Below are 20,106 nucleotides of genomic sequence, written 5' to 3'. Positions count from 1 at the left end.
GTGATGACCTATGATCTATCAGAAAGATTATAGTCACCCTACTTTTCCCATGCACAACACAAGTGGAGAAAGCACCCAGAGAGCACAAACTAGAGTTTTAATTTGTAATAAGTCCTTTACAAATAGAATTTCATGTTAACTGTCAAATGCCCGATCTTTCCATTAAATTTTATTAAAATGTTTTTTTTGTGTTACAGATGTGGAGGGTTAACCATAACTCTTCCATTTCCAAATTCTATGAGTCACGGTGATGCACAACATCACAGTATTTTAGACCCTATGTGTGATGGTCGTGCGCAGCATTAAAGCATTTGTGTGCCTAGTGCTCGCTGGCAAGCTCAGAGAACCACAGAAGGGTGGCCTTGAGCCGGATATGTAACCCATTCATTTCTTTTTTTAACAAAACAAGCACGACATAAAATGAATATAACTGCGAACCCACAAAAGCAAAACTAGACAAAACTACTGCATAACAAAAACAATGAGCTTACATTCATTCTTGCAAGCTGCAGAGCTGAGGAGGTTTTTTAGTGTCTATGTGGAAATTAAATTTGTTGTAGGGAACAAGCTCACTGCCATAGTGGAGCAGGGTGGTATTTATGAGAAGATTACCAGCTACAAGGCAAAGATTCAGTCTGTTCTGCCAGTGCAAATACTGTACAAGCACTGAAGGAAGAAATTATGTGGAAATCACAACATCTTGCTTAGTCAAAGTACCTCTCGTTCTTGCAATATTCAAAGAAATCTTTTACAAACATCAGTCCTAATCAGTGCTTGTAACTGTTGGCTATAAGCAATTTTTCCAAATGCATCTACAATTACCACATTTGTTTCCTCTGTGATATTCCTTGGAATAGCATATTTTTGTTCACTTCTGGTCTAGGAACAGTATCTGGAGGGTTGAATGGTGTTGAGAATGACAGGACTGGGCAAAAAAACAAAACAAAAAAAATCAAAAACAACTGTCATTTATTACACCACTGGGTTCACTACGTTTCTCAGATGTGAACGCACAGAACCGATGTCATAAGCAAAAGTTTGGTCAAGGCCGGAGCCAACGGACGACCGGTGTGGCCAGTTGGGAAAAGGAAAACGACAAGCAATGACAAGCGCATCATCAGGAAGCTCTCTCAGCAGCTTCTCACCCAGCACCCCCATCTATAAACCAAACAGAAAGGGCAGTAACTTAGCAATTAGCAAGTGTGTGATGATTAGCTATGCATGCATAGCAGGAAAACTCACCACTCCTGGAGCCAGGAAAGCCGTCACATTGTTGTATGTAGATAAATCCGTCTATGAAAGAAGAAAGACACACAAGGTAATGTAACAACTTTCACCAGGCTTATAGAAAAACGATCATTTTTGTTCTTACCTTCCAAAAGTCTTTTTTAACAAAGGTTGCCTGGCTTGAGGGCACTCCTGCCCAGAGGGCTTTGCTCCTCGCATATGCTACTAAAATGGAGTTAATCTCAAATCCTGTGCAGCGGAAACCAGCAGAGGAAGCCGCAAACACCTGGAAAATGACATCTAATGATGTACAATACAACTACAGTACCCTACTACAGCAATAACAGACACGTGAATGAACTGTCATTTGCTGAAACAGCTGTAGGTGACTAACCAGCCTTCCATCTCCTGAGCCCAGATCTACTAAATGACCCGTTCGTCCCTCAAGCAGCTTCATAGTGTTCAGTGTCTGAACTTTACTGGAGGGCAAATAAGGAACCTGGACCACAGCACAAACGTACAGCAAGTCAATACATGTGACAGAAGTACAGTAATTACTGTTATAACTGTAGAAGACATGTTTGCTATTCGGTTGGAAAATTATAAATAAAACATGAGAATTTAGAGTCTCTTTAATTCAACCTTTATATAAAGTTATCAAAATCTTATATGTATAATATATATGTATTAAATCCAATACAAAATATACATGAAAGTCTATTTTATCGTTTTCATGTGAAAACATCTCTTTCAACATTTCAAACATTCAGGTCTCTTGCGTGCTGTGACTATAACCTTGAATCTGATCTCCCACTCACTGCCAGTGAAACTGCTCGGCAATATATCTGTGTGAATATCTGTGTGAATGGCAAATTCAGCAGGACTGTCTGGATTCTAGCTGAGGTAAACTGGATTTAATCAATGACAATATATAATTCTACTTTTTCTCTAGCATAATATGTTTATATACCTGGCAGGATAACAAATCATCACATCATTAATTAAATCAAATAAACAATAAACACACAGGTCAAAAATACATTAATAAGAAGCACAAAAGCAAATGCATGTAGGCCATATCTGTAAAGCACTGGCTCTAGTTTTAGAAACTGTTTCTCTTTAGTTCAAATGACAGAACAAATTCTCCATGCAACAACAAATGTCATCGTTACCTATCTTCTGATAATCCGCTCCTGATCATGATGTTTTCTTGTTCATCTTGTACTGACAACGAAGAAAGAAATAGTGCACGATCCATTATGTTGCCATAATGAATCTGCACAAAAAGCACTTGAGATTAACGCAGTGTTGAAGGCTCTGCAGTTCTCGATAATGAAATATAGTCATGGTTTTGGATATTTAACTCTTCCCACATTTGTTGCTAGCACAGAGCACCCTGTTCCAAAATAAGCATATTAATGTGCAAAATGATGTCCTGCCTTGGCTTCTTTTCTTAAATTTCACACAGACAAGCAAGATTTGAACAAAAGGCAAAGCAGGCAGGTAAAAACAAAACAAATTAAATTTCAAGCACCTTGAGATTCCATGGGATTTTGCGAAAGCCGGGCATGACAAACAGACTCCAGAGTCCATAGAAGCCTGTGAGCAGAGCGCCTGTGCAGGCCGACAGGACAGGATGAGGTCTGGAGGTAGGAAGGACTCTGCCATAGTCTTGTAGAATCATCTCAATCGAGTCTTCCATCGCACACTGTCGCCAATGTGGTTATAAACACAGTAAACGAGAAGGGATATTCCTGCAGGCTGTAAGAGAAATTTTACTATTCTGCGTAATGTTCTTTATCCCGACCAATACTGTAATATTGAGGTTGATGAAAATTAAATTAGGTATTTTGGTATTTTATGATTTAAAAAAAGATAATGACAGATTTTCAGACATTCATGTTTCTTATAAATAGCTACCAAGATACATTCAGGAAAAACAGAGAAATAGTGGGCTGACATTGTACAGCCAACACACAAAAACCAGTAACAACAACAACAACAACAGTAATCCCAATTCAACAACCTAAAAACTTGGCAAAAATACTCTTTATTCTTTGATGCCAAAATGTATAAAATGTAAAAACTACTGAATTTCATTTGGAAAACAGCGCCATTAAAAAACGTCTCAGAATAACAAGCCTCCCTGTGTAAACAGACACGACTCCAGAAGAGAGCAACAACTATTTGATTTCTGCCAGTACTGCCTGGTTATTCATTACCATACGGCAAAAATGGCCTTTAAGGGCTGCCAAAAACAAGAGCATCTTTTCCAGCAGCAGATGGCGCTACAGTTGTCTATGGTCATGCAGAAAGCTTCCAGAAAAGTTTTGTTTACTACGCAGTATTCAAACAAGCGACAGTTCCTTCTCATAAACAGCCCAAAACGCATTTGTTCCCGGCAAAGAGGAGCACCAGCAGTAGAAATTATTTGATAAAATCCATAACCACGCAGACTTTTTTTTTTTTTTAGGATTTCTGATTGTGGACCAAATCGATGTAAGATATTTCAAAGTAAACTCACAAGTGAACAAACAACGCCCTCGTGAGAAAGACACGCATATGCTACGTATCCTGCAGCTTTGAGGATCCAACACCAGATAAATGTGATCAGAAAGAGAAAGTTTGTGCAGCCTACCCGATCTGCCCCCTTCAGCCTGCACACTCTGATCCTCCAGTCAAAGGGCAATCACACGGCTCCTTCTCAATCTGCTTACTGCATTACCGCCACCAGCTGGTAGGACTGATGATCAGCACAACATTCAATTCAAAATAAACTTAAAATCTCTGGGAGTTATTCTAAGATAGTGTGCAGTCAGATCTGCTGCTGACATGACAGCTTAGCCAAATGATACAAAACAGCCACATGATTGCGCCTGAGCTGTCGTGTCTGTTGTGTCTGCTATATTAATGTGGCGGTCTGTTATTAGCGGTGCTGGCTTTGATTGAGAGATAAATAAAAAATAAAGTAACTAATTATTTAAAGACAGATGCTCACAGAAAATGATCTGTGCCGTGAGCCTGCTGGTTCAAACACTTTCATATTTGCACCTCTCAAATGAATTATTCAGGTTTGTTAATCCGCCTAAAAGGGGCCGATGTAATTACAATTGCAAATACCCCCCCCCCATCCAACCATCCCCCGACCACCACACACATACATACACACACTTCCGCTGTGGCCTCATCCTGCACTTGCTCCCAATGAAAGACCTGTAATCATAATATTCATCACCGCTCAGGCCGCTCTTATTTGCTCAGCCGCCTGTTTTCTGAAGCGGAGCTGAGTGCCTGGGCGGGGAGGACGGCTGCAAGACCGAGAGTGACGCAAGAGGAGAGACTATTATATTTGCTTCCTGGAAAAAAAAAAATTGATGCTGCCCAGTTGGGAGTTTCTTAGCTACTGCACTGAATTTAGAAACAAGTGATATATTAAGCTACTGACGACTAAATGGACTTGTATGGCAAGGTAAGAAGGTTTTATTATGAGGATTGAACCGTCATGAAACGTTTTATCGAGACTGAGCAGCAGCAGCTTTTCAACTTTATTACTATTTTAGCCTATTCTGCGTCTTTGCTTATTAAAAATCGAACTGCAAGGCTTTTCATTCTGCCGTCCACTGTAAATCATACAACTGCTGACAGCTGGGACGCGCTGCATGTTGAGTATTGTAGTCAAATCTCTACTTTTGATGTCGACCACCTCTGCGCTGACACTGTGCAAAAACTACAACCCCCATCATTTTTTTTCACCCCCTCGTGCCCCGCTCGGTGACGTCAGATATACGCACGAAACACACTTTTCTTTTGCTCGTGCTCATCTCACGCTATAGCCAGCGTCGTCAGCGCAGGGGCGCGTGCCAGAGCCGGAGCAGAGGGGACAGCTCCCAGGTGCTGAAGCTGAGAGAGAGAGAGAGAGAGAGAGAGAGAGAGAGAGAGAGAGAGAGAGAGAAGGGAAAGAAAATCAACGCCTGCATTGGGCACAAATATAAAAAGCGTATTCTGCAAAACAAGCGCAGATACAGATAGACCCGAGGCCTTCAAAACAGGTTTGTTCACACATTGTCCTCAACGCGTTTTGGTACTTTCATTTATTAATAGTGCTGTGCAAGAATTGGTTAAATCTAGTCTGTAACATGGCTTAACATCATCTCCCAATGCAGCTCCCTGCTCAACTCATTCGTGTAATTAAATATGAGATCGCCTAGTTTTTATCGCGCACGGTTTCAATGCCAACAATGTCCTTGTCTCAGTGGTGTGTTTTTTTTTGTTTTCCTTACACGGAAGCGAAGACAGAAACACAGTGCAGGTTGTGCAGGATGGAGGTCCGGCATCTTTTAGAACTGCATAGGCTATAGTGGAAGAGCTTGGCTGCACGTTTGGCGTATAATAGCTATGGCTTTGTCCAAACATTCACCTTGGAGCAAAGGTGACTGTGATCTTGTCGTCGACAGCTTGCACGGAAACGAGTTTTGTTGGGATGATTTAGGTGAAACATTCGTGTCTGCGGTCTGGCCTTTCTTAAAACAGGACTTTAAATATGGAGGCACATTGAATGTCTGCTGAAATTTGATTGGATTTCTAGTAGAAAAGCTTTACACAATCAGATCTGCTAATCGCGATATTTAGATGTGAATAAAAAACACGTTTAGCACAGTTGAAATTAGACTGATTTTTGACCAATAGAGTCCCACTTTGAAATTCCCAGTATTCTGCCCAGTACACAAAAAATACAAGCTCAGCTAAAAACTGAGCTAAATGTAACAGTGGGAATGAATTCAGTGATCACAAGCTTTTACCCTGATCATATGAAGCCTTTTGAAAGAAAAATAGCATTAGAGAATTCAGACTCAGCTTTTTAAAACCCTAGTTATCTAATAGTCATCAATACAACAGCTTGCTGTGTTGGTCATGCTGGTTTGCCTGACACAGCCTTCTGTCACCTCTGAGCAGTGGCCTCCACCATCAAGCTCTTCCCTTCTCTTTTTGCTGGCTTTCATGCATAAACTGTTGTGAGCCAACTTAAATGAAGTAATTTGTTTATTCTGTGTTCACATTCTTTGTCCTATGAAAAGCTACATGTAAAAGGAAGATGAAACTCTGTTTCTGCAGATGGCTGCCACTCAGGATGTGAAAGGGAAGGGAGAGGGAGGGGACCAAAACTTTGACTACATGTTTAAGCTGCTGATCATCGGCAACAGCAGTGTGGGCAAAACATCCTTCCTGTTCCGTTACGCAGATGACGCCTTCACTTCGGCCTTTGTCAGCACAGTGGGCATCGACTTCAAAGTGAAGACTGTATACAAGAATGACAAGAGGATCAAACTGCAGATCTGGGTATGAAAAATAAACCATTAAACATGTAGTGAGCTAAAACATGTTTGACTCCTGACTAAACCAAGTGAAACATGTAATATAGCTATAAAAGATACATTATGTCTGCTAATCCTCTACTCTTTTTCTGGTCACCACCCTGACCTCTGCACGTCTTTCTCTGTTGATCAATAGGTTTTAAGGTTTTTGACATGCTGTGACTTGACTTGGCCATACAAAAGTCCGGCACACACAAGGTTACCTATGGATTCATTCAGTATTAGTGTCTTTAGCATACCAGACAGACTGGTATGCTTGGATGCACTTCCCTTTTTAAACCCCTTCACAGAAAGACTGCATTATGTCTTTTATACTTGAATCAAAGTGTAGAATATATATATTTGAAGCTAACACATCTTTCATCATTTCAGCTTCTAAAAAACGAATTCAATGAACAGGCCATTTCACTCATAAAAGGATCAAAACAAAAATACATTCAGTGCTTTGTTCCTCAGTGTTAAAACATGTGCCACGTCAGCTGTGTGTTGAAGTGATTGAAGAAAGCTTCAGGAAATGCTGTGTTGTGTTTTCTGAGTTTAACTCTCTACGATGTAAGGATCGAGACAGATGGAAGTCTCAACATTACCGACAGGAGACTAGTAAGTGTTAGTTTGTCGCACAATGTGGAAGAACACAGAAGCAACACCTTCCGCAGAATGTGTGGAAAAATGTTGGAGGCTGTTTAATTCAGAGTTCATCTGAGCTGCTGAAGCAGATTGTCTCATAATACCTCTGAGATAGTGGGAGAATAGATATGCTGAAGTTCTTTCTTTCTGTTCTACACCAAATGTTAATTTTCCTTTCAAGAATCAGTTTTCTTTTGTCATAATAGTTGTCTTTTGCAGTAATGGAAATCACATAAAGAAAAAAAAAAAAAAAAAAAGAAGCGCTCCACCAGGATGTGAAAACTAAGTTTAAACAGTCACATGAGTGGTTAATTGGGGTAATGTGTTTTCATGATTAGCAAAGACAAATATATTCAGAAAGAAAAAGGACTGCCCTTCCATCCAATCAATTGGTCTATCGTTTTTAATTAGGCTCAGAGAGCGGGGAAACTTACAGTAAGTGGCCTATTCAGGGGATGGCTATTGGCAAATGTCATTGTGGAAGTTGCACCATTAATCTGGTGAGATAAAAGCATCATTGTGCTGTCCCTGTTGTCATATTAGGCTGAAGTGAACGAAACACATCTCAGAGGGTTGCCAAGATGAACCTTGTGAATTTTACTTTCCTGAGTAAAAAAGGGTTCTAGCAAGTGTCAGCCTCTACTCATTTCTTCTCTACTTGAAACAGTCAGCTTCTTGGATTGAGTTCTGGAGAGCTGTAGAATAAAAGCAAAGCTTTTCAAAGAGTTCTAATTCTCAGCAGTCAGCATATTTTTTTTTCCATCCCACTCAGTCTTTTTAACTGAGGACAAGCAAACCGACTCACTAAAATAGCCTGGAAATGCAGATGTCACTGTGAAACCCTCAGCCATGAATCAATAATGTACTGAAATGTCCAAGACCTAGAAGGCGGACTAGAAAAAAGACTGGAGCATACTATAGCATGACTTGGTACATGTAAAAAGTAAAAATCACTCTGTTATTAAGAACATTACTCTACAAAAGATGCTATTTATACAACACACACTAGCTGCTGGCATTAAAAAAATGCACATATTCACATGCATTTTGTTTTGTGTGTTATTGTCCTAGCTGTGGTGTGTGTGAAAGCTGAGCAGGCTGTGTGAAGTGAAGGTCAGAGCTGTCCTCTGGCTATAACGGGCACAAAGTAGCAGTCGTGGAGACTGACAGAGAGCAAAACCACTGTGGCAAATGCAATCCAGTGCTGCCTGTCGAGCTTCTGTTTAACAAGAGCCAAGTAGAGCAGCCAGAAGTCCTCTATCATGATTCACAGAAGCCTGCAAACACAGTTGGAACAACAGAGTAGACATACTGTACAGTATAAAGAGGACCATCACTGGGACTTATTATATAACTTAGGATAAAACAATACATCAACAAATCTATGAACAATTAGCACCATTTTGAGATGACCAAGATTAGGCTCAAATAACAATGTTCCTTCCTCATGAACACAAACTGTAGAATAGCTTCATCTGTTTTGGGAGCCATTGACATTTCATTGGCATCCTGTAGCAACACAATATGCACATCTTTTCAGGGCAGCCTGTATACAATGTACTCCTTCTCCAGTGCTGTGTAATCACTCGCTTGCTTTGGCTTTGAGCAATTTGTTCAACCCTATTGCAAACAGCGAGTAGTTTCACAGTGTTAAATCATGTAACTTCTATTTTTAGCTATTTGAGAAATGCACGTCATATGCTGAACTCTGAATACTGCACCACGGAGTGTTTAACACGGCTGAGTGATTATTTTTTGAGGTGAAGAAAAAAAAAAAAAAATCAATTGAATCAGCCAAATCACAACTGCTGTTTTTGGCGTGTTATCGATACTATCAGGAACATAATAAATGAAGATGGGAGTAAATGTAGATGCAAAGATGCAAAATGTAGAACATCCTAAATTTTGCTCAAATTTAGACCCAAAGTATCTCATATTAATATTGTACATCTCTAATCACTTACCATTATGGACATACATATATGTGGTGTGCAGTGTTGCTAAGCCTGACAGCAGGGAGATCAGTCAGCTGGATAACAACAAGCCCATATCATGTTGTCTGTGTGTAGGACACAGCAGGCCAGGAGCGTTACAGGACCATCACCACTGCCTACTACCGAGGGGCCATGGGATTTATTCTCATGTACGACATCACTAATGAGGAGTCCTTTGGTGCTGTGCAAGACTGGTGAGTACCTGAAGGTATCATCTCTAAGTCATAGGTCAACATGTTTCCTTTTTGTCTTCATAATGTAATCATGTCATTCTATATCTTACCCATTTGATTTAGCATAAATCCTTCTCAATCTACAATTCTAAGTAGCTTCCTAATAGCAAGTACAATGTATTTATGTCGCTCCCTAATAACTGTGTAGTTCCTGTAACTGTTATTCTGTGTGTACGCTTCCATCTTTGTCAGGGATGGAAAAGCCTGTCAAGGTCAAGGCTCTGGTCCATTCATGAGTCACACAGGCTGATCAGCAACTCTGAGCCAAGCCTAAAAATCTGTGATTTATGATGATCCATTCATGTCCAAAAAGGGACTTGAAAGGCCATATTCAATCAGCAGCAGAAACCAGGTTTCTGGGTTAGAACGCTTGTCCTAGAAACACAAACCATTACAGCACAGCAGCTTTCCTGAAATACAGAGGAATTTCAGCTCTGCCATTGGAGATAAACGTGTTTTGGTTTTCATTTTGCTGATATTTCTTTTTACACACTGTCTCTCCACAGGCGTTGAGGTGCGAAAGTGTCGTTTTCCATTTTATTTACACCCAGCTGTTCTACATTTATCTCTCTCTGCCAGCCTGAAGAGATTAAATGAGCACAGAAGGAACATTTTTGAGAAGGAAGATTTCTGAATCATCATGGTACTATATTCTCTACGAGGTGCAAGAAACTGATGATATCTCACATACACCTGATATAGATGATGGTAATGTTGGCACTTCACTTTTGTGCCATGAAGCTTGTGCCCCTTGTAGGCTACGACAATCACTATTAAGGCCAGTGTCTACTTAACCCTCATCACTTAGGCAGCGGCACTTGACAGCTGATTTAGCACCTGTCATGACTAAAGCAGCTGCATTTAGCCTAACACATATTTTAAGCCTGATGTTCTTTAATTGAGGGTGAATATAGCTGAGATGCTGCTGCAGCAGACTATTAGCATGAAATATGTTAAAATGCTCCACACTGTCAGCCTGATTTATGCTCAAATGACGTCACTGAAAAGACCAGACCCACCTATTATTCTTTTAAGAGCTGTCTGACACTTTCATGAGTTACTGCAGTCTGAGCACTGTCTGTGATGGGAATCTTAATTAATAACATCTAACCATGTATCACTGGCAGCGACAACCCTGGAGAGTTACCTGTGAGCTTACGTACCAGACGGCGCACATATCCGACAAAAGTGTAAAACTGAAAGGGCTCGTTATTTAACCTTTTCAAAACCAGAATGCTTTTTGCCTTTGCGACTGGCTTTATTTCCGCTTTCTCTTTCCCTCTCTCCTTGTGACAAGGATGCAGAAAAAGAGGGGGTTACCATGGCAACAGCTCCTTCTCCGACTGTGGCTGAATTAAGCTCGTGACGTGCTCATTTCCTGTCTGTGGCAGAGACAAAACAGGGACATATTGTAATGTTGACATCAAATATAAGATTAGGAAAAAGAAAAAAAAAACAAGTCAAAGTAATTGTGTTCTGTTCACCCAATTCATTTTTATTACAACAACCAGTGGCGGGTCCAGACCAATTTTACTGTGGGGGCCAAGGTGGGGCCAGTGTTAAATCTGAGGGCGAAGTTACAAAATGGCGAAGATAATATTCAAGCATTCAAAACTTTTAGTTAAAACAATGAAACAATGCGTACAATGAAACGTTTGTACAATGACATTCTTTGAATCAAGAACAGGTAGCGCTATCACAAGTAACCATCTAACTCTACTTAACACGAGCAGATAATGTTGATTACTTTAGTCAGAAAAGGTAATATTTATCCAAATGCAACGACTAAGGCAGATTAAGTTACGTAGTTAACATCATAACATTTGGATATTTGCTTCAATGGGTTTGCTTATTCACAAACATAGCAAGAACAAGATGTGCACGGAACCTGAAGAAGAACAGCAACACGGTCATGTTATCAAATGAAATCGTTTTGCTTACCTTTATCTCTTGCAACAGCACAGAAGTTCCTTTCTTCAAAAACGTTTCCTGTACGTCCAAACTTTACCACTCTCACGTTGCACGGACAGACTACATTGTTTGGGTGCGTCGCTTTAATTAATGCGTGTAGAACTTTGAGCCATATTAGTTCCGGCTTGAAGAGTTATGACCGGGTACAGAACCGCTCCTGACAACATCATCAATACATTTCCTTACCATAACAATTTTAACGTCATGATGTCATCACTCATAATTCCCTGTGTAAGTTAGGTGTGATACAACTACAAGTGCTTTTCTGTCAGTGGAAGCGATCAGCATCTGGGACTCAAAATGACCCACATCTGCACCACCAGAACTGTATACAGAGAGGAATGCCAACATTATGATTCTCTCTGTTTCCCTGAGCTGTCATTTCTACCTTTATTTCTTGCTGATTGGTTGACTTCTGTTTTCAGCCTGTGATATGTTCACTGCCCTAATTTCAGTCAAACTACAACACCATGGGAGATTTGTGTTTCTTAAATTCCAGAGCCCTGGTATGTGTGACACGCACCAGATAGCTGCAAAATAGCAAATATTAATGTACATCAGAGAAAATGTGACAGCATATTTTAGCACAGAGCAGCAGTTGACCCATTTTTCCACTGTTGCTATCAGTGACTCAGATTGCATGATGCCAAATCAAAGGTGATGTAATCACTGTTGAGGACCGGTCCAAGTGCCAGGCAAACTTTTACATAATGTCCATCCGTCTTTCATTCAATTTCTAAATGATCCAATTTTGTTTGATTTGCTTTATGACTATGCAGGTCTACACAGATAAAAACCTACTCGTGGGATAATGCACAGGTGGTGTTGGCTGGGAATAAATGTGATATGGAAGAAGAGAGAGTGGTCTCAGTGGACAGTGGAAGGCTACTGGCAGAACAGTTGGGTAAGTCTGAGAACGACATGCATCCTTTTGTGGATTTCAAATGCTGGGGCACCAGCTTTATGTGGTAAAAGCTTTTGTTGTATTTTACCTTTTGGGGTTTTAAAGAAATATTTTTGTCAAAACCTTTTGTAGAAATGGCATAAATCATTTTTATCTTAAGATCATTTGTTGGCCTTCATGTTTTTACTATTTCTCTTATCAAGGTTTTGAGTTCTTTGAGACAAGCGCCAAGGACAACATCAACGTGAAGCAGACCTTTGAGCGTCTTGTTGACCTAATTTGTGATAAGATGTCCGAGAGCTTGGACACTGATCCGGCTGTCACCACAGGAGCCCCCACGGCCAAACTCACAGACAGTGCTCCGCCCCTCCAACAGCCCGGATGCAACTGTTAGTGACTGATGTCAGGGAGCAAAGGGAGGGCAGTGCAGGTCCCGTAAGGTGGTAGAGTGTGCAGAGTTTTGTTCTCCCTCAGCATTATCACTCCTACTAGTGCTGCTTTCTCTGGACTACAGTTCAAACCCTGTTCAGTAGTAGAATTACAAAATGCTGTTCTAATATCTCTCAGCTTTATCACATTATATTAAGAGCAAATAACCAGACAAACAGACATGGCTATTGTAAAATGTGTAACAAGATAACTAAAATATAGAGACACAATATTCTCATTCTTCGGTTAGTCAGTATGGTTATAAATCAAGTATGTTTGATAAGACTGGAAATAGTCTATAGTTTTACTGTACAGTTAGTTCTGAAGACCTTTAAAATCTAAAACATGTAGAATAATTCTGAAATTAGTCAATGAGTGCTTTAATAATTCTTTTATTTTTTGTACTGTACGCATTTGTTTCTTTTATAGGTTTACTTTGTCTCCTAAAGCTGCCAGATCTATGATTTAGTGCACTATAGGATGTAGCAGCTTTCTTTTGTGTAATGAATGTGTGGCTGCTGTGTGACTGCACGGTAAGTGAGTGTGGGTTTGCATGAATGTGAGCATTAAGTCTGCGTCACAAATGAGTGCATCTTTGTCATCTAAAAATCATCTACCTTGGGTAAAAAAGTGGCCTTTTAGCATCTTCAACACGGCCTCTGTAAGTCTCTCTGTCATGTTTACTTTTGGAATGAATCTAGTGTGTACAGTGTTGATGTAGGTGATGTTCCATGTTTTGCTGTCTGTAGATGTGTGATGTCTATGTAAATCTTAAAAGGAACTATTTCTATGTGCTTAGCCTCTAAGACGACCCTTTATAGTTTTATGCCATGAGCATGTAGCCAAAAAAATCAATCATTTGTGGTGTTTTATCTAAAAATAGGCCTTATCCAAAACCTAACCATCCTCAGCTCCATATAATAGCAATGACTGAGCTTTTCATTACACACAAATCTCACACTGACAATGCACAGTACAGTGTATGATATACAAATCAGCTCTGGCATGGAATAAACAGCCATATAAAAAAAGTATTGTTTAATTTTAGAGTCAGCATGCTAAACTGTAATGATTGTGCTATAAAAAAGTCCCTTCTGGAAGAAAAATCTCAACAAATGACTTAGAAACCATCAAAGGCACTCAGTAGTTTAAAATGTGAAACTTCCCCTAGCGGGCACATACAGTACTGTGGTGGTCTCAAAGAGAACTTAAGTCCATCCATCCATCCATTATCTATACCTGTTCATTCCTGTTTAGGGTCACAGGGATCTGCTGGAGCCTAGAACTTAAGTCCATAGAGTAAAAATTGTTGTAGCATATTTTAAATCCAGAAAGCACTTCAGTTCTACACTACATAATAAAACACATTTGTGCCAAAAATATGTTTCCTTTAGCATTGTCAGTTGTTTGTTGCATAGTTGAATAAAACCTCCAAAAAATTGCATGAAGTCAGTCCCAACTTATCTATGTAGATTTATAAAATAATAATAAGTGTACATATTACTCTATGTTACAGATTTAGGAGCATTGTCACAGCATTTGCTGTGAGATGCAATGGGCCAATAAGTGCAATATTTTATGAATTAAACCCTGTACATAGTTCCTCCTGTCCTCGAGTACAATGACTTTATCTGCAGTATGAGTGACATAATGGCTCTCTGAATGGTTGACTTGGTGTGTGTGTGTGTGTGTGTGAAGTGTGTACTGTATGTGTGTGTACCTGCCATATTGAGGAGACAAATTGCATACTCTAGTGTATTGTTTATGTATACCTTTTGTACAAATGTATTCACTTATTATATGCTGTTCCTGCTAACTGTTGGGTGTTGATTGAACTTGCAGTGTTGTGAAAGATAGTCAGGGAGGTAACTTATTCCATGCCATATGCCATACTGTTGTAAGAAAAGGGAAATACATAAACTAGTTCAGAGATCCTGTGCATATGTGTGTACACGTGCTTTGTGCGTGTGCATCTGTGTATGTGTGTGATATTCTAATTTTATGCTAATAGCCATGAAATAAATTATTGTAATGAGCTCAAGTCAAGATTCATTTCATAGAGGAAAGGTTAACATGGCTGTTGTGAGATGCTTAAACAGTCACTCTGGTCAAATCTTATTTGAACATTTGACTTTACATATGACTAAATATATTTGTTTCTTGCGTTGCAAACAAAGTAACAGGTGTGTTTCTGAGATTATAGGAAATAAATTAAATTCTAAGAGCTGGTCTTTGTTGACTGCATGGAAGCATGAGGATGAGATTTGCTCTCTTCTGTTAATTCAAATCAGATATCTTATTTCATTTCTAGGCAATGTGCACCACCTAGTGTTATAATCATATGTCTGCACCACGACTTGAGCTGCTGTAGTTGAATGAATAAACTTTTAGTGACCCAAATCTGGTGGTGTAAACTAACAAATTACTGTACTGGAGTACAGTACATGGGAAAGTGTGAAGTTACAGTACTTCATTGCTTCCATTTTCTGCTATCATATATTTCTGCTATACTCACTTTCAGTGGCAAACTTTACTTTTTCCTCCATTACATTTTTGCATAACTACTGGTTTCATAATCAGCTTTTATGTAGAACAGCTTTATTTAGGTTATAGACTTTGATTCATTGGGGCTTATGACCCAACAGTATTCAAAGTAGGATCATTTATTTTCATCTCAAGCAACATTATGATACTATGTACATATGTCTACTTTTACTAAAGAGACTATTTATTCTAATGCTCAAAAATTTCCAACTGGATTAATGCCAGGAAGAATCAAACTTAACATATAGTTTAGTATTGGAAGGAAATAGTAGAACACACAACAGACTGACTAATACATTTGCAACATCTTTGCATAGATACAGGTTATATTTTCAACAAATGCCAGTCACAGCCTTTCTGGTAAGTGAGATAACAGCAGATAATGATGTTGAGTTAAACTGAAAGTGTTGAATTTACTGCTTATATCATTTAAGCTGCTGTGGCTGACAACAACGTAACTGTATGGGGATTTTAGAATTATTTGTAAATTAATTAAAAAATTAGGTATATTTTAAAAAATGAGCAACTGCCTTTATTTGTATTATTTGTCTTTAGCCAAGTGATTCATATATCACTATAAATTTGCTGAAAAATGCTGTATATAGCCATATGCTGGATACATAATTATGGCTTTGTTACTGGAAGAATATTTAGAGGAGAAACACTATAAAAAACACCCACTGGTTGAGGTGTGATATATTTCACACCCAGAGCAGTCTGCTGGGAAAAAAATTGCCAAATATAGAAACTGTTTGGGTGTTTTAAAAACTCTTCTTTCAGACCATTATCTCTATTTTCAGCAAAGCAAAGACATAGTAAATCCATCCCACATTTGACTGTGCATTGGTTAGCCTCAGACAATAAAATCAAGAGATCAATGAGTAGGCAGAATCAACCCATGCTTTTATTTATTCCATTGCATATAAAAACTTTTTTTTCCATTCTTTTTATTTGTTTTTTACATAAAGTTGTATGATCTACAGTGCTATCCAATAGACTGCAATTAACAAGGAATCCATTAAAATAATATTTTAATTGTCCTGTGAAACCTCCAGACAAGTTGGCATTCTAAAGACATAACCCAAAAAATAATTGTCCTGAAGACCTTTTTTAAGTTACAGTTTGTGTTTTCCTTTCATACCATAAAAAAATAGAACACCTAATGAGAAAAGAACCCGCTGTTTCCATTGGGCCAGGGCTGTTTAGAATCTACAGTATGTGTGTCAAAATAAGAGTCCCTGTTTCGGGACAGCAATGCACTCACCCCATACCCTAATCCCACCCCCCCTTCACTACAGAAATAGACTAAACCCTTCTCCTGTCCAGGCAGAAAGATGTCAGTGGTTTTGGATATTGCAAGTAATGTGAGCTGAAGTGTGGGCCGAGCATAGGTAAGTAACACACTGTCAGTGTTTCAGCCAGAATTTAATGCAGCAGTGGCTGAACATGCAGATGTGTCTCAAAGCCTCTGTGCTTTGTAGGCATGGTCGAGCACCAGCTACACACTCCTGTTTGTGCCCCATTCAGTGTTTATAGATGTGATACAAACACCCAGATGTAGATGACACTGCGGTAACTACGCACAGATACAAAGAGGCAAAGTTGCTCCCATATCATTTACATCTGATAGGATGAGTCACATCTTTGAGTGTAGTGTCAGGGCGTAAAGAAAGCGTGAGTTGTTCAGACCAGGTCTACAGCAATTGTGACTCTTAGACATTCGGCTATAGGCCACACATCACTCAAGTAGTAAATCTTTTGACTTGTGGTTGACCTGAGTCTCTACAGACCTCTGCACTGACAACATACTTTCTACCCAATGCCACATTTTTATGCAAATCATGCTGGGTTGGCTGCAACAGTGAAAAGGCAACTTTTTTTCCCCCAGTGGGAGATCAGGCCAACACAAGTCAAAAAATTCACTAATGCAGCAAAAGAGAACTAGAAAACAAAAGAAATCAGTCTAAAGTGAATGACATGTTGAATTTAAGGCACAGCCCATGGGCCAAGGAACAGTTTCTTTTTAAAAAACAATTTGGCTTTCCCCCTCTTCACTGAGCTAATTCTCAGCTAAGCAACATGTCGATGGATCATTTTTACACAGAAGCTCATGTGTAATAAACATTCTCTCAACAAGAGGTACGTAATACAGCCACACCATCACCAAAAGGGATGATAAGAATCAACCATTTACAACAAACGGCATTATGATAGTAATAACATTAATAATTATATATTATATACAGCACAATAAATATATGTTTGTAAACAGCAATAAAACCAGAAAATTGTATTACAGGTAAGGGCATTGGGTGAGGATGAAAGAAAGAAGAAAAAAGAAATCTTGGCACAAAATGAAAGATTAAATAAAAAGTTTTGAAATGACACATAGTTAAAACAAGCACTCCTTTAAAAAGCAGTGTGCAGTATTCCAAGTGTTTTTTTTTTCTTTCTTTTTTTTTTTTTTTTTTTTTTACATTTGTTGATTTTCTATATTTTATGTACACCGAGAGAAAAAGAAGTATATTTGGGTATTGTAAGTGGCAAGCCTGTACTGTGGTCTATGCTACAGTGAAATATTTACTGTACCACTGTTGTATTGCAAAACTGACTCAACAGATAGAAAAATATACCAATAAATAAAAGCATCAAGTGTGAGTTGAAAATGACAGGGATATGGAAAAAGGAAGAGAGTCTTGGCTGAGCGGTAAGATTGCACTGGTCAAGCCTAAGTATGCAAGAGTGAGTGTTTTGGCAAGTTCAGACATATTAAAAATATTGTTGTGGTGATATATGAACATATCAGTGCATTAGAGTATCTATATCAAGAACCGTGTTATCTGACTACTCAATGGAGCTGATTGTCTTGTCAAAAACAAAGACAGCAAGTGGGCTTAATGTAGTGATGGCAAAATGAAACATTAAAATAAAATGAAAAATAAATTTGGAAAGAAAATAAAAGTTGAAGTTAAGTTGGTATGCATCTGGCAAGAAAAAGAAACGTATAAAATCGTCCTTATTTTTTTGAACGACAATACTATTCCTGCATACTTGGAGCACTAAATAAGCATCTAAAAAAGAAAGGTGCATTTTGTATCAACTACACAGCATTGCATTGTCTCAGGATGTGTTCAAAAGAACTGCAGGCAACAAGAATAAAATTTAAAGGCTTCATCCACAGCACAATTTCAGTGAGAGTAAGGCAGAAGACCTCAGGTTTCTGCTTCCTCCTCAGTGAAAACTGTCACACACACGCACACGCATGCACGCACGCACGCACGCACGCACACACACACACACACACACACACGCGCACACGCACGCATACACATAAACACATACACACAAATGTTAATATGAATTCAGATCACCAAACCAAATATGAACATAGTGGCATGGAAATTGTAGTATAAATGCTATTGGAGCAAGTGCAAACACCTCAGAATACCCCTAATGTAATCCAGCTGCAAAGAATATCTGTGACTCATTTCTGCCCATTGGTTTCCAAAAGTTCTCTCATCGTCTTTGCTAACAAAAGAAAGCCTAGGATTGCAAAAGTAAATTCTACAAAATATTAGAATCTTACATACAGTACAATACAAAAAAATTAATGAGGTCTAGGACAGCATCATGGCTGTTTAGATTTGAGCTTTGAGCCAGTCAGGGTTTCAAGGAAGACTTCCACATCAGAAAAGCGTCTTGAAAAGCTCCCCAGTGGGCTGCAGCTTTCAAATCTGCGGCGTCCGGTTTTCAATGGAATGGCAGCGTAACACACCTCCTAATTTGTAGTGGGGAGAAAATGACCTAATCGAGAGGGAGATTCTCCTTGAACACACCGATAACTGTCTCTGTAGAGTATGGGCACTTGATAAAATGCAGAAACACCGCTAAACGTTCAGGCAAGGCTGAGATGATTTGGGGGGAAGGGAAATGTGATATTATATATCGTATGAACAGCACTGAGCACACTGAACTACTTGTCCATTCCCTAAACTTAAGCTTGTAAAGTAGAAGTGTAGAAGTAAAATAAAGACACAGCACTTCAGTACAAATGGGAATGGAAAGGACTTTTCCTGAGTGCAACAAAACTTGAAGAAGTACTGGCGTGTCTGAACAAAGCTGACAGGAGGGTTGGCCAACGTGGAGAGCAGCGCACGCTTTGGAACCATAAACAAAGATGTATCAAAAACACAGACTCACTCCACAAAACTCAAAAAAATATTCTATAAATAATCTTCTGTCATTACTAAGAAGAACAGTTAATCAGGTGCTGTCCACAAAAACTGCTATGTTTCTGGAGATTTCTCTTTCTCCTCTTCTTCCTCCTCTGCTACCTCTTCCTCCACCACACATGGCTGTGAGCAGGGGGTCTCATCCTCTTCTGCTACCTCCTCTTCTTCATCCTCCCCTACCTGTTCATCTAAAGGTATCTCTGTTGATTCAGAGTCCTGCGTACAGAGTGTTTTAGAGTCAGTACAGCTGTTCTCCTCCTCCTCTTCCTCCTCCTCCTCCTCCTCTTCTTCCGGCTGGCTGCCACTGTCTTTTTCAGTGTCCGACTCCCCGTCCTCCTCCAGGGTGAGCTCAAATTGGAACTTGTCCCCTCCTGAGGGTCTATTGCTGTCCTCCGGCTCATCCAGTGCAGGAGAAGGACTCTGGGGGATGGTGCTTTGGTACCACTCCCTGTTGTCTTCCAATGTGTCCAGGATGTCTTGGGCATCCGGATGGACCAGGTCAGCCCACGTCTCCCACAAAGGGTGAACAATATAGTCTATGAAACCAACCTACACAGGAGAAAAGCAGATCAT

At 39.4% G+C, this 20,106-nt stretch overlaps 3 protein-coding genes and 1 long non-coding RNA gene across 15 annotated transcripts in view; 1 reads left to right on the top strand and 3 right to left on the bottom strand.

Annotated features, from left to right (window-relative positions):
- Nucleotides 1–77: 77 nt before the first annotated feature.
- LOC113138691 (ATP synthase subunit C lysine N-methyltransferase) lies at nt 78–4,028 on the bottom strand. Of its 3 annotated transcripts, none has more exons than XM_026321336.2 (6): nt 3,866–4,028; nt 2,762–2,935; nt 1,622–1,726; nt 1,373–1,513; nt 1,243–1,293; nt 78–1,158 (listed from the first exon to the last, which is right to left on the bottom strand). In XM_026321336.2, exons 2-6 carry the CDS (start codon nt 2,927–2,929, stop codon nt 973–975), a joined length of 651 nt encoding a protein of 216 aa, XP_026177121.1. In that variant the 5' UTR covers nt 2,930–2,935; nt 3,866–4,028; the 3' UTR covers nt 78–972. The 3 variants fall into 3 exon arrangements, with proteins under 3 accessions (XP_026177121.1, XP_026177119.1, XP_026177120.1); XM_026321334.1 differs by having other exon boundaries at nt 2,762–2,988; nt 3,866–3,995; XM_026321335.1 differs by having other exon boundaries at nt 2,762–2,988; nt 3,752–3,906.
- Nucleotides 4,029–4,606: 578 nt separating this feature from the next.
- On the top strand, nt 4,607–14,853 carry rab3c (RAB3C, member RAS oncogene family). Its single transcript, XM_026322533.1, has 5 exons — nt 4,607–4,696; nt 6,340–6,564; nt 9,296–9,414; nt 12,204–12,328; nt 12,532–14,853. The coding sequence occupies exons 1-5, from the start codon at nt 4,679–4,681 to the stop codon at nt 12,720–12,722; spliced, it is 678 nt and encodes a 225-aa protein (XP_026178318.1). The 5' UTR covers nt 4,607–4,678; the 3' UTR covers nt 12,723–14,853.
- LOC113139374 (uncharacterized) lies at nt 6,396–11,498 on the bottom strand. Of its 2 annotated transcripts, none has more exons than XR_003296546.1 (3): nt 11,395–11,498; nt 10,774–10,835; nt 6,396–6,523 (listed from the first exon to the last, which is right to left on the bottom strand). It is a non-coding gene; the product is annotated as an uncharacterized LOC113139374 (long non-coding RNA). The 2 variants fall into 2 exon arrangements; XR_003296545.1 differs by lacking the exon at nt 6,396–6,523 and adding an exon at nt 8,299–8,503.
- A 1,330-nt stretch (nt 14,854–16,183) lies between the features above and the next one.
- The window catches only part of pde4d (phosphodiesterase 4D, cAMP-specific), a 143,744-nt gene continuing 139,821 nt past the window's right edge, over nt 16,184–20,106 (bottom strand). For all 9 annotated transcript variants that reach the window (XM_026321370.1, XM_026321369.1, XM_026321371.1 and 6 more), the window contains one exon: nt 16,184–20,082. In XM_026321370.1, the coding sequence (XP_026177155.1) occupies nt 19,588–20,082 (495 nt within the window). In that variant the 3' untranslated portion in view covers nt 16,184–19,587. The remainder of the gene's footprint in view (nt 20,083–20,106) is intronic.

Source organism: Mastacembelus armatus, chromosome 9 (assembly GCF_900324485.2).
Source record: "Mastacembelus armatus chromosome 9, fMasArm1.2, whole genome shotgun sequence".
Lineage (NCBI taxonomy): Eukaryota > Metazoa > Chordata > Actinopteri > Synbranchiformes > Mastacembelidae > Mastacembelus > Mastacembelus armatus.
This window is presented reverse-complemented; position numbering and strand designations above follow the sequence as displayed.